A 13,378-nucleotide genomic window follows, 5' to 3' on the forward strand; every position below is an offset into this window, starting at 1 on the left:
TCCAGTCTATTAAGAGGGCCGATACTCATTAACATATATCTGGTGACTTGCATGTCACAATTGGCTCACTATCTCTGAGCCAGCGCAATATTGGGCAATCCAGAAGCTGACCCAGCTGGCAGAAAGGAGGCATCCTGTAGCTAGTACACACTGCAGCTATGTCGATGGTGGAGGGAGTGGCTGTTTAAGCGAGTGGATGAGGTGCCGATCAAGTGGACTGCTTTGCCCTGGATAGTGTTGAACATCTTGAGTGTTGTTGGAGCTGTGCCCATCCAGGCAAGTGGAGAGTATTCCATCACACTCCTGACTTGTGCCTTCTAGGTGGTAGAGGGGTTTTGGGGAGTTAGGAGGTGAGCCACTCGCAATAGAATACCCAGTCTCTGACCTGCTCTAGTAGGTACGACATTTATGTGGCTGGTCCAGTTCAGTTTCTGGTCAATTGTTACCCCCAGAATGTTGATGACGAGGGACTCAGCGATGGTAATGCCATTGTGCTTAGTGGATTTCCATGGGATTTTTGAGTTCAGAGGTTGGTTGTTTCTGTTTGTTTGGCCTTACTCACCCTAATTGAGCTCTCACAACTTATCATGGGTGCCATTTTTGCTTCATTGCTTTGGATGGAGTAACAGATGGAGGAAGAGAAGCAGCAGCAGCAGCACCCTCAGCAATCAGGACGAGCAGCAGTTGAGCCTGTTAGAAGACAGCAGATGAAGGGGACTGCTTGGTAGAAGGCCTTACCACAGGGTCTATAGGCCGAGTCACATTCCTGGACATGACTGAGGAACACTGCATCAGAAGGCTGTGCTTCACCAGCAGGTCACCAATGTCGCTGATCTATTCAGCCTCCGACAACAGGACCTGCTGCTTTCAGCCTAGGTGGCCATACTTTTCCAGTGGCTGTCAAAGTTACCATCACCCTTGACTTTTTTGACTCAAGCTTCTTCCAAGCAGTTACAAGGGACATCACCCAAATTTCCCAGCCTGCATTCACAGCTGCAATAAGCAGGTCACTAATGTCCTATTTACCAGAGCGAACCACTACATCACCTTTCCTATGGCTAGCAACACACAAATTAAGTGAGCTCGGAGATTTGCAGCAGTGGTTGGCCCCCCTCATATCCAGGGTATTATACACTGCACTCGTGTAGCCACTAAAGCACCAGAAGACAAGCAGCAGCTTTCGCCAAATTTAGGCGAGTGAATGCATTTTGCACTTGTTCCGCAACCGTCTGCCCAAAACCAACTCCAGGTTGAAATCGACCCCTCGGTTTCATTCCTGGTCTATGCTGAACTAGCTGATCTCAGCCAGCATACCAGTATGGGTGCTTTAATTAGCCTCAGCCCTTTTTGGCTATAGGGGCTAAATCAGCCACAGTCCCTGTTCTGGAAAATATACATTTGTTGATGTCAGCTGAGAACATGATCAGACTTAGCTGTGTTGCCCTCCACAGTCAAATAGCTCACAGTGAAAGAAAGATCAGATGGGCAAGAGTCTGCAGTTCAGGAAAGGAAGAAACCTAAAAAACGATGCAACACATACCAATTTCTACCTCAATGTCTTTACAATTTTGCCAGAAATACTGAACAGATGAAATCCACATGAAGAGATTTGCAATTTCACTACACACAGCTACCATAAGAATATAGGAACATAAGAAAGAGGAGCAGGAGTAGGCCATAGGGCCCCTCGAGCCTGGTCTACCATTCAATAAGATCATGGTTGATCTTCTACCTCAACTCCACTTTCCCGTCCTATTCCCATATCCCTTGATTCCCTTAGTGTCCAAAAATCTATCGATCTCTGTCTTGAATATACTCAACGACTGAGCATCCACAGCCCAGAGGAATTCTTACCTAACTTGCCCCAAGTGAAACCCCAAGCAACCTGCTGCAAGGTCTCTGCTAATGCTGTTGTGTAACTAGCTGCTCATTCACCTCATTGCAGTTTGTGGGACCCTGCTGTGTGCGAAGTGGCTGCCGCACTTGTCTACAAAACAACATGACTATACTTCAAAGGTAATTATTTGACTGTGAAACACTTTAGATGCCCGGAGGTGATGAAAGGCACTAAATAAATGCAAATGTTTCTTTCTTTCTAACTGTTAGGAGGTGTATGACCACAGCCTCGGTGAACACAACTTCCAATATTCCCTCTCTTCCTTTAAAGATCAGTCTGAGATTTAGAACTCAACATGTGGAGAATTGCAGGCATAAATCTGTATCCTATCACCCAGTGGTGCAGTGTACACGTGTCATTAGACTATCCAACAGGTAGTATCGAAAGATCAGTATCTTGGTTAGTTTATAGATATGAGTTTCTTTATAAATATATAAATGTCTGTTTTTTCCATACCTGGCACATCACTGGGTGGATAAGGATCCTTATCTTCTTCTTGTTCATCAATTGAAACCTGCCAAGCATTAAAGAACACGATAATCATAAATTATTTCTTCCAAAAAGCTTTCCAATCATAACCATAGATTGCATTGTGCCATTTGAAATTATACAGTTTCCAACTTGATTTTATTAAAATAGTTTTACCTGAGTGCCAGTAAGTATTTTCCTGTCATTGTTTTCTCCTATTCCATCAACTTCATATTTCCTATCCCTTCTTTTCTCGGAACTGCCAGTTCTAAAAATAAGATACATCACTATATTTTACCATTTATACAATACGAGAATTACACTTCTATCAAAACTTTAAAAAACCATTTTAATTTTTTTTAAACTGACCAAGTCTGTCTTAGAATATGGACAGTCTGTTTTGTGATTATTTAGAACTTTTGATGTGTTTTGTATGAGTGAATACTGAGTATACTTCAGAGAGGTGAAACAATTATGTAAACTGTAATATATGATATGAACTATAAACTTGTGGTTGGACTTAAAAGTTTAGGAACACAGGATAGGTCAGATTATTATATGCTAAGGCAAAAGGCTCCCGAGTCCAAATAACAGCAAGGCGCAAACTTTCATCCTTTCAAAGTGAATAAAATGAATTCCACAACGCCAATGTGAGTGGAAAGCAGGAGCAGTGCACAGTACTTGCAACGCCTCCGTAGTATCATTCTTGAACACACCTGGATATTTGGCAATGGAAACCCAATAGACATTTGTGTCTACTGGAGGCTGACTTCCATGATTATTCTCTCTCTTTCTTTTCTCAGGTATTAGAAAAGCATTCGGATTCATGTAAGTTGTTTGGACTGTTAACTTCCAGAAATATGTGAAAATTATTGAGCGAAAAAACAATTTAAATCTATTAATATTTGCCCAATTTTTTTTTGTTATATTGCAGAATGACTCCTGCTTTCCAATGCCATGATTTCTCTAGGTGAATTGGAACTCTGCATGATCACAGTCAGTATCAAAGTGTGATCAGCTTATTAGATATCCTGACTTGTTTTCTTCCTCTCTATGAATAAGCAACAATGGCTAAGAACTAAAATGTGCTTTATCCATTATGTGACATACATCTTGCAAAGACAAGTCGGTCAAGTTTAAGATTTGAACTAATATACATTTGGTTGTGACTGCAGAATTACTTGAGATCTAGCTTCTTAGAAACCTGAAGGAATCTTATTGTAGAGTATTACCTGGCATTTCTTTTCCTTTCTTTTTCTTCCTCTGTTTCTTTTTGAACTGTGTTTAGACTTTCAGCATCAGCCAAATTATCGACAGCAATGGCCAAAAAGACATTCAGCAGGATGTCTAGAGAAAATCACTTAAGGGAAATATTAGTATGTTGCATGCACCATCTAAATTATTTATTTGTTAGTGAAAGATATTCACCTTTTTTGTGATCTAATAAGAGTGATTCATTGTTCAGCTACACTATTAAGAGGATTACATGCCATTTAACAATTTAAATATGACAGAAATTAGCTCGCATCTCTCTCTCTCTCTTAGGCAGTCCCTTGGAACCGAGGATGACTTGCTTCCACATTAAAAATGAGTTCTCAGGTGACTGATGAGTCCAATGCAGGACCTACAGTCTCTGACACAGGTGGGGCTGCCTGTGGTTGAAGGGCCGGGTGGGTGGGGTGCTTGGGTTGACATGCGCTCCTTGCGCTGTTTGCGCTTGGCTTCCACTTGCTCTTGGCGAAGAGACTCGAGGTGTTCGGCGCCTTCCCGGATGCTTCTCCTCCACTTTGTGTGGTCTTGGGCCAGGGATTCCCAGGTGTCGGTGATGATGTTGCACTTTTTCAAGGAGGCTTTGAGGGTGTCCTTGAAGCGATTCCTCTGCCCACCTGGGGCTCTCTTGCCGTGTCGGAGCTCTGAGTAGAGTGCTTGTTTTGGGAGTCTCGTATCGGGCATGCGGACGATGTGACCTGTCCATCGGAGCTGATCGAGCGTGGTCAAAGCTTTGATGCTGGGGATGTTGGCCTGAGTGAGAATACTGATGTTGGTGCGCCTATCCTGCCAACTGACACTAGCCACAGTATCAAATAAAACAGATCAGTTCAAATGTGGAATTCATTAGACATTGCAAATAAGTGTATAATTCCAGAAGTCTGTTAAAGATAAGCAGCAGCAGAAATCTTAATCACGATTTTAACTCGGACTGTTAGTGCAGTATACAGACGCCAGGACGGGTAGAAAACACCCATGACGCGTAGGCACAAGGCCTGGGCTATTTTAACTCTGGGGCTCATTACCGTCTTCCATGACGGAATCCCACCCGAACCCGGCAGGAAAGAGCGGGAATTCATGCAGCAGGAGGCCACTGCCAGGGACCCGAGGGAATGGTTCCCGTACTAAGGTAAGTGGTGAGTTGGGGTCCGGAAGCGATCGAGGTCAGGGAAAGGGTAGGGATGCCTGGGGCAGGGAGGGCCCAAGGTTTCCTTGTGGGGTCAATGTATCTTTTATAATGAAAGCTGCCAGTTTAAGAGTATCTTATCTGTCATACTGTTTGAGAAGGATACAGTTACCACATATGAACAGAATAATGAAGTATATACAAACTATCATCCCTGAGGAGGACGGTCCACCATATGCCATAATTCCATCGTACATCACCATATTCCAATCTTCGCCAGTTAATATCTATTTGAATACATCAAAAATGGTTTTCTTTATTAAATATGGACAAAAATTAGTACTAACTATTACCAACTTTTAATTTTAATACATTATATCTTGTTGGCAACAAATTCATATCTAAAATGTAATACATTAATTATGCATAAGAGAAAACTACTCTTCCTTCATTTTAACTAAACCAAATGGGGGGACTGCATGATTAACAGCATGTTGAGCACCAATGTATGGTGATGCCATGGAGTACTGGGATGCAGATTTAATTCCACAATCCACTGACTTCCAGATATCAGCCCTTTGCAATTGGAAGGCATTAAATGGAATCCAGGCATTCCCTCTAAAGGTGACGGATACATTAGAGCAGGCTTAGCAACAGGCCACTTCAGAGCTGTTACATCTGCTTGCACTATATAAACTTGTCTTTTTACATTTTTATATTTCAAAGTACCATTTTGTACATATTTTGTATATGGTGAAAGGCAATATAAATACATAAATATTCAATCAATTCTATCTATGTAAAATCAAGTGTGACAATTAGCTGGGCCCCGTGCTTACCCTCTCAATACAATGGAAGATACTGTTCCAACTTACATGTTACGCTACAATTAACTGCCACCAGGGAGTATCAACTGCAAACACAGAAATCCCAGTACTACCTTTGGAAACTGTCCAAAAATGAAGCTGCCAATGATTTTTAATGATTTCTCTTACTTAGCAAGTATGATTAAAATATGATAATGTACTTCCATGTGTACATAACTGAGACCAGGGATCAGCAAAAATAAGTCTGAATTCTTACTCCCACATAGTGTGTATCTGCACTAGTTTTGTTATATTTTGTTACTATGTTTTTATTTTTTTCTAGTTTATATACTGCCATTGCGGAAAAAAAATGTCCATGTTTTCTTGAAAATAACTCTCGAAAATACGACATAGAGTATGCACTACTGGGAACGCAGGTCAGAGAGTCGGGGCTGCCACACTGTAGCACTATCGCTGATCTGCGGTTCCTGTGAGTGAAACTCCTCGCTGTTAATGTAGGTTGTGGAATCGCCCCTTAATGACCTACTAATCCTTCTTCTTAGTAAATACAAATTTGGATTTGTTTTTCCCATCCTTGTCTACATGAAAATCTCAATCCACAATTCAATTTTCTGCAGTACTCATGTGAAAACACTAGGGAAATACTTCCCCTGTGTGCTACATGTAATGAAACTGTAAACCCATTTATAAAGAAGGAATTTACAGTTTTGTTACAATTAATGCACAGAGGAACTCTTCCTCCATCGTTAGTTAATTAAGTATAATTACCTGGAATACAGTGAGAAGAGCTTGTGGAAAGTTATCAAAGGTACTCCGTTTTGTTTGTGTTTCATCAAAGTTAAATTTGCCACCAAAAAGCTGCATTCCCAGCAGTGAAAAGATAATAATAAATAGGAAGAGCAGAAGCAGCAGTGAAGCAATGGATCGCATGGAGTTCAGCAATGAAGCCACCAGGTTACTCAGTGATTGCCAGTGTCTAACAAAACACAATTACATGATTAGAAGACTTGTTTTACAATAATCTCAGGACTGTAAGGTATGCAACTTCAGAATTTGTGCATATAATCTATTCATAAAATAGTTGAATTCAGTACTGTATACAATCGCAGTTTTGATTTATTCCACTTACTGATGCTGGTCGCTGGAACAAAATATCAACTGAATCTAAAGTACTTCATATACAGATAGATAAGTAATATATTAAAATTATGCTATTGGAAAGGAAGTAAATATACTGATTTGTTGCTTCACTGGTTTTTCTAATCCCTTTAGAACCTCTCACTTCACTGTAACCCATTTCAGGTAAGAAAAGGCAGTCCTAATCACAAGCCTCTTCAAAACAACTACCAATGCTGCCTCATTACCACAGGTGTGCTTGTTGTATGGAAGGCCACACATTGTTATTTTTACCCCGCTCATAGGTTGGAATGCTCTACTAATGCAAGGCACTTCACCTAGAGCGGTCTTAAAACTGATAAAACACGTTCAAACTATGGTGGATGAGTTTAAGTCACAGTGCCACAGGAGTAAAACATGCATCCATTTAGTCTGGAAACCAGCAAAGTAACTACTGTATTACCAAATGCCAGTATATATAGTTTATTAACTTTTATACATGTTATAGAAAGCTAAACATGTTTAACCCCTACGATTAGGGGTTTAGCTGTCACTTGCAGTTGAGTATCAATTTAGACTGATAAAATGTTGGATTCTGAGTTTTACAACAATTTTGTTTCTCAATTCATAGTTAAAAATACTGTGGATTGTTTAATATACTTTGGTGGCAGAGGAGCATTAGTATAGAGTCATAGAGTCATAGAGTTTTACAGCACAGAAAGAGGCCCTTCGGCCCATCGTGTCTGCGCCGCCCATCCATCCCTGTCCAGTCTAATCCCATTTTCCAGCATTTGGTCCATAGCCTTGTATGCAATGGCATTTCAAGTGCTCATCCAAATGCTTCTTGAATGTTGTGAGGGTTCCTGCCTCTACCACCCTTTCAGGCATTGAATTCCACATTCCAACCACCCTCTGGGTGAAGAAGTTCCTCCTCAAATCCCCTCTAAATCTCCTGCCCCTTACCCTGAATCTATGCCCCCTTGTTATTGACCCCCCCACTAAGGGGAAAAGTTCCTCTTTATCTACCCTATCTATGCCCCTCATCATTTTGTACACCTCAATCAGGTCCCCCCTCAGCCTTCTCTGCTCCAAGGAAAACAACCCCAGCCTGTCCAGCCTCTCTTCATAGCTGAGGCGCTCCATCCCAGGTAACATCCTGGTGAATCTTCTCTGCACCCTCTCCAAAGCAATCACATCCTTCCTATAGTGAGGCGACCAGAACTGCACACAGTACTCCAGCTGTGGCCTCACCAGCGTTTTGTACAGCTCCATCATAACCTCCCTGCTCTTATATTCTATGCCTCGGCTAATGAAGGCAAGTATCCCATATGCCTTTTTAACCACCTTATCTACCTGCTCCGCTGCCTTCAGGGATCTATGTACATGTACACCAAGGTCCCTCTGACCCTCTGTACTTCCTAGGGTCCTACCACTCATTGTGTATTCCCTTGCCTTATTTGTCCGTCCAAAATGCATCACCTCGCACTTTTCAGGGTTAAATTCCATTTGCCACTTTTCCGCCCATCTGACCAACCCGTTTATATCGTCCTGTAGCCTGAGGCTTTCCTCCTCGCAATTTACCACCCTACCAATTTTCGTGTCATCTGCGAACTTACTGATCATACCTTTTACATTCTCATCCAAATCATTTATGTAGATCACAAACAACAAGGGACCCAGCACCGATCCCTGAGGTACCCCACTGGACACAGGCTTCCAGTCACAAAAGCAACCTTCGACCATCACCCTCTGCCTCCTGCCACTCAGCCAGTTTAGGATCCAACGCGCCAAGGCACCCTGGATCCCATGGGCTCTTACCTTCTTGACCAGTCTCCTATGCGGGACTTTGTCAAAAGCTTTACTGAAGTCCATGTAAACCACATCCGCAGCATTTCCCTCATCCACCCCCGTAGTCACCCCCTCGAAAAATTCAATCAGATTTGTCAGACATGATTTACCCTTGACAAAGCCATGCTGACTATCCCCGATTAATCCTTGCCTCTCCAAGTGGAGATTAATTTTGTCCCTCAGAATTTTTTCCAATAATTTCCCCACCACAGATGTTAGACTCACTGGCCTGTAATTCCCTGGTTTATCCCTGCTACCCTTCTTGAATAATGGTACTACATTAGCTGTTCTCCAGTCCTCTGGTACATCCCCTGTGGCCAGAGAGGTTCTGAAAATTTGTGTCAGAGCCCCTGCAATCTCCTCCTTTGCCTCCCACAGCAGCCTGGGATACATCTCGTCCGGGCCTGGGGATTTATCCACTTTTTGGCCTGCTAAAACCGCTAGCACCTCCTCCCTCTCGATGCTAATATGTTCAAGTATGTCACAGTCCCCTTGCCCGATTTCTATGTCTGCATCGTCTTTCTCCATAGTGAACACAGATGCAAAAAATTCATTTATGCTAATCAGTCACTTCACCAAGTGGGTAGCATATGAGTTCTCTCTACAGAGCAAATTCTATTCTTAGCCAGCCAATCTGACAGAGCTGTCAAACAGAAATAAAGGCCCCGATATTTGCGGGGAAACGGGGAGGAACCGGGAAGTACGGTTGTGGGGGGCAAACCCGGAAGTCTCAGTGACGCGGAGATCCTGATGAATTTAATGGCAGATTGACAGGCTGACTGGCTGCTGGGCAGGAAAGCCAGCAGTAGAAGAATGGAGCCAGGGACCATTGGGGGTGGTCCCCGACAATCGGGATAGATTGCCGGGCAGAAGGCAGGGGTCATACTGGAAATCAGAAGGGAGGGAGGAAACGATCGCGGGGCAGAAGTGGGGGTCGTACTGGCAATCAGAAAGAAGGGCGGGAGGATAGATCGGGGGCCGGAACCAGCAATCGGAAGGGAGGAAAAGATCGCAGGGCAGAAGTGGGGGTCAGACCAGCAATCAGGAGGGAGATCACGGGGCAGAAGGCTCGGGATCATGAGTTGAGGAGGGGGGGGCGCATCGGTCGATCATGGCAGTGAGGAGAGGACGCGATTGGTAGAAGGTTTGCTTGAGGCGCCAGGGGGAGCCTCTCCAAGATGGAATACAGACACACCAAAATAGTGGGCTAATGAATTTCAAACAAATGTATTAAAAAATGGCAGCAGGCACGTACGTGGCAGGTTGGAGGTCGCAATTCGTGATTTTTCATTTTAAAATTAACATGGGGGACTTAATATTGACCCCCAAAGTGTTTTGCCGGAGATAGGGAAGGTCACACTGTTCTTGCCTAAAATTTAGCAGCTGGCTTAAGATTGCCGGGGACCGTCCCCAACCTCTCAATCTGGTCGGCTGCCACACGGGAAACAAGTAAAACATTTCTAATGAGGTCCTGCCATTAAATTTGCTGATTTGGAAAGATTTCAGCTCATACACTGATGTTGAAACAAGTGGATTAAAAAACTACTGAAAGAGAGATAACTTTGTTCTTAAAATATAGCAACACTTTGCAACTAAAATAAACCTTTATATTATTCTTATGTTAACGCTATATAATTAATTTTTACTAAAATAAAGAATTTCACACACTTTAATCTGGTTACACTTTCTTTGCCCATTCTCTCTTCTGTTACTTTTTCATACCGAATCGGACTTAAATCACCTTTCTATTGAAAAAACACCCAATTTACTTTCCTTGACCGTGAAATTAAAGCGTGGTGTGATAACGCATGAACGTTTAATACATTTGTTTGAAATTCATTTGCCCACTATTTTAGCGTAAGTGTTAATCTGTTTAAATGAAATGAATTAACATTCTGTCAAAATAGTAGACAAAGGAGTAGAGATGCAAGCATTAAGAATTTGTATGCTATTATCCCAGTAAGGTCCTTCAAAAATACTGGCCTATCATTGGCAGAAAGCCAGCTCAAAGGATATGTTTTAAGCCAAGCAAAAGCCCAAAAAATGGAAATTCAAAAACTTGTGTTATAAATGCAACAGAGTCAATTAACAATGTGTAAAACGTATATAAACAGGAAATGCTTCTGATAGAGGAATAAAGCTAATGGTGGTTCCCAGATGATGAGCGTGCCTTGATGAGTGAACTCGTTTATGGTGTACTAAGGGTTAATATTACAGTAATCAGGTTACCTTGATATTTGAATAGATTTATTGTTTTAACATCAAGTTTTGTTTCAATATTAAGGTATGTGAGCTGAAAATTTGAAAAGAACTTGGCCGGTGTTTCACCTTGTGAATAGTGCTACCCTGCTACTCTCTCCTCCATTTATAGTAAGAACTGAGGAGCAGAGCTGAAATAAAACAGTTCAGCCTGTGTTTTACATATACTGTTCCATATATGGTCCATTGCACCATTTTACAATTGGGGCAAGAGTGGTAAGTGAGACCATTATAAATATACATTTCAACCCCTGTTTGGAAGGTCACAAATACAGCATGCAATATGAATATTAACTTTACCTATGGAATCAAAGTAAAAACCTCTGAGGTAGAATAGAGCATGAAATCTAACAAATAAGTAAAGTAAACAAATAGTGCAAACCCTACCTTGTCACTTTGAATATTCTTAGAAGCCGAACACATCTAAACACCGAGATTCCCAAAGGAGACATAACTTCAAGCTCAACCAGGATAGTTTCAGTGATTCCTCCACACACCACAAAGCAATCAAAGCGATTAAAGAGGGAAACAAAGTATGCCTGCAGACCCAGACTGTACATTTTCACTAGCATCTCACACGTGAAAAGAGCCAGAAGGACTTTATTTGCAATATCTATAATACAACAGAAAAATAAAACAATGTTTTAAACATTATTGACAGAGTAAAGAAATGTCCTCAATCATAGTTAACAATTGTTTCTTTTCCCAGTTGCCTGTTTCTAATCACTGCACAGCTGCCTTAACTTGACCTATTTAGTGGAGACTGGTGCAGGATAAAGTGACTGCACCAACGAAATGATAAAATAGTCTGATGTATAAAGCATCTGCAGAAAATAATGTGCAAAGCATCTCCCTAAACAATGTAACTGTAAAATTAAGTGAAAAGCTTTCAGTACATGCAAAACCTTCCACATATGCTTACAAAAATAAAAATGGCTTTATTAATGTTAATATTAATGATGTGGTTAAAGGTAAGGAAAAGACATTGTTGAAGATGGAAAAACAAGTCCTTATAAGGAATCAAAAAGGACTAGACAAATGGGCAGAACTATATCAGATCCAATACATACAAGGCATTACACATTGGATAAAACAAGTGAGACTCAACTTATTTAATGAATGGTGTTGAGCTAGCTTGGGGGTGGGCTGAAATAGATCTGGCAGTGATAGTAGACTTAAAACTTGGCATTACCAGTCACTGCAGAGTAGCAATCAATAAAGCTAAAAGAATGCTGAGGAACGTTGCCCACTCAGTAGAGTTCAAGTCTATTACCATCATGCTGAAACTATACAATGATGATCTGATCAGGCCACACTTCTACAATATTCAGTCTGGTCATCCTGGATGCAGTACAAGGAAGGGCCACAAGGTTGTCAAAAGTTCAGGCTCAATAGGAGACAACTGGGAGGGAACCTATTGAGATATATCATACTGAGTGGGATAGAAGAGGTAAATCTGGAGCTTCTGGGGAGGGGTGAGAGGTGATGCACATGGCCACCAAAAGGATTTCAAAAGAAGTTTGTGCAAAATGCACTCAACGACATTGAAGTAAATATTTTTTGATTGGTTCATTGGAGATTTAATCCAATCATGATTTTCTGGATGATGGAAACTTCACTTGTGTGACAAACAATTGCTAGATCCAAGACTTCTATATACAGGAAACTTTGGTTTATCCGGAGGTTGTATGGCCGGAAACCTCGATCTAACGGCAGAAATCAGCAGCCGTTTTGTTAGGTTTTTTTTCTTTTTTTTTCTTCTCCTAGCATTTTTTTAAACAGTCAGGCCTAGAAATTGGGTATAGCCTTGCTTGAGGCGTTAGAACTGGCGAAGCGCTAAGTTTATAGCCAGATGAAAGTTATCGCTGCCTGGCGAGATATTGGGTTGCATCGCCCCCAAAGGGTCTTGAGGCACTAATTCAGCCGTTGCACGGTGCTCTTAAGGCGCAAAAGTTCAGGCGCTACTCAATATTGACGCGGACGGGCGCAGCGCAGGTGATCTCAATTACGGGAAACCACGAGACCTCCTGGCGCCGGCTGGCTCTTAAAGGGGTGGGTCAGTCAGCCTGAGCTTCAACACCCAAGGCCTCAGATTCGGCGCTCGCCCTTGTCTGGCGGTACAAAGTTGTTCATCATGGAGAAGGTTAGACAGAGAGCAGAGCGCTTCAGCACTGAGGCTCTGGACCACTTGGTGGCTGCAGTTGAGCGCCGTCGAGAGGTCCTGTATCCGGATAATGGCAAGAGGCCGAATCAGAAGGCTTATCGACGATCTTGGAGGGAGGTTGCTGTGAGGGTCAACTCCAGCAGCATGGCGACCAGGACCCCTGTTCAGTGCAGGAAGAAATTCAACGACCTCACACGGATCGTTAGGGTGAGTGATGGTTTAGCAATCTTCTGATTCCCTCCATCTGCAGCTGACTTCGGGCACCCTGCTGCAATGATGCCCCAATGGCCATCTGTCAGCATGCACCCATGGCCCTTTCTGGGCACACACATGGACAGGTGTCTCAAGGCCTCATGTAAGGGCTCTTGCACCATGGGGGGCATGCGATGATCTCTCAAGGCCTC

General features: G+C 42.4%; 1 protein-coding gene across 4 annotated transcripts in view; it reads right to left on the reverse strand.

The window, feature by feature from the left end:
• cacna1db (calcium channel, voltage-dependent, L type, alpha 1D subunit, b) overlaps positions 1 to 13,378 on the reverse strand; it is a 792,002-nt gene that overhangs the window by 270,914 nt on the left and 507,710 nt on the right. For all 4 annotated transcript variants that reach the window (XM_086001660.1, XM_086001658.1, XM_086001657.1 and 1 more), the window contains 6 exons: positions 11,198 to 11,423; positions 6,356 to 6,563; positions 4,927 to 5,047; positions 3,598 to 3,712; positions 2,543 to 2,633; positions 2,354 to 2,411 (listed from right to left, as the gene is read on the reverse strand). In XM_086001660.1, the coding sequence (XP_085857786.1) occupies positions 2,354 to 2,411; positions 2,543 to 2,633; positions 3,598 to 3,712; positions 4,927 to 5,047; positions 6,356 to 6,563; positions 11,198 to 11,423 (819 nt within the window). The remainder of the gene's footprint in view (positions 1 to 2,353; positions 2,412 to 2,542; positions 2,634 to 3,597; positions 3,713 to 4,926; positions 5,048 to 6,355; positions 6,564 to 11,197; positions 11,424 to 13,378) is intronic.

This window comes from Somniosus microcephalus, chromosome 11 (assembly GCF_052327205.1).
Source record: "Somniosus microcephalus isolate GS21.2 chromosome 11, FLI_Smic_1.0, whole genome shotgun sequence".
Classification (NCBI taxonomy): domain Eukaryota; kingdom Metazoa; phylum Chordata; class Chondrichthyes; order Squaliformes; family Somniosidae; genus Somniosus; species Somniosus microcephalus.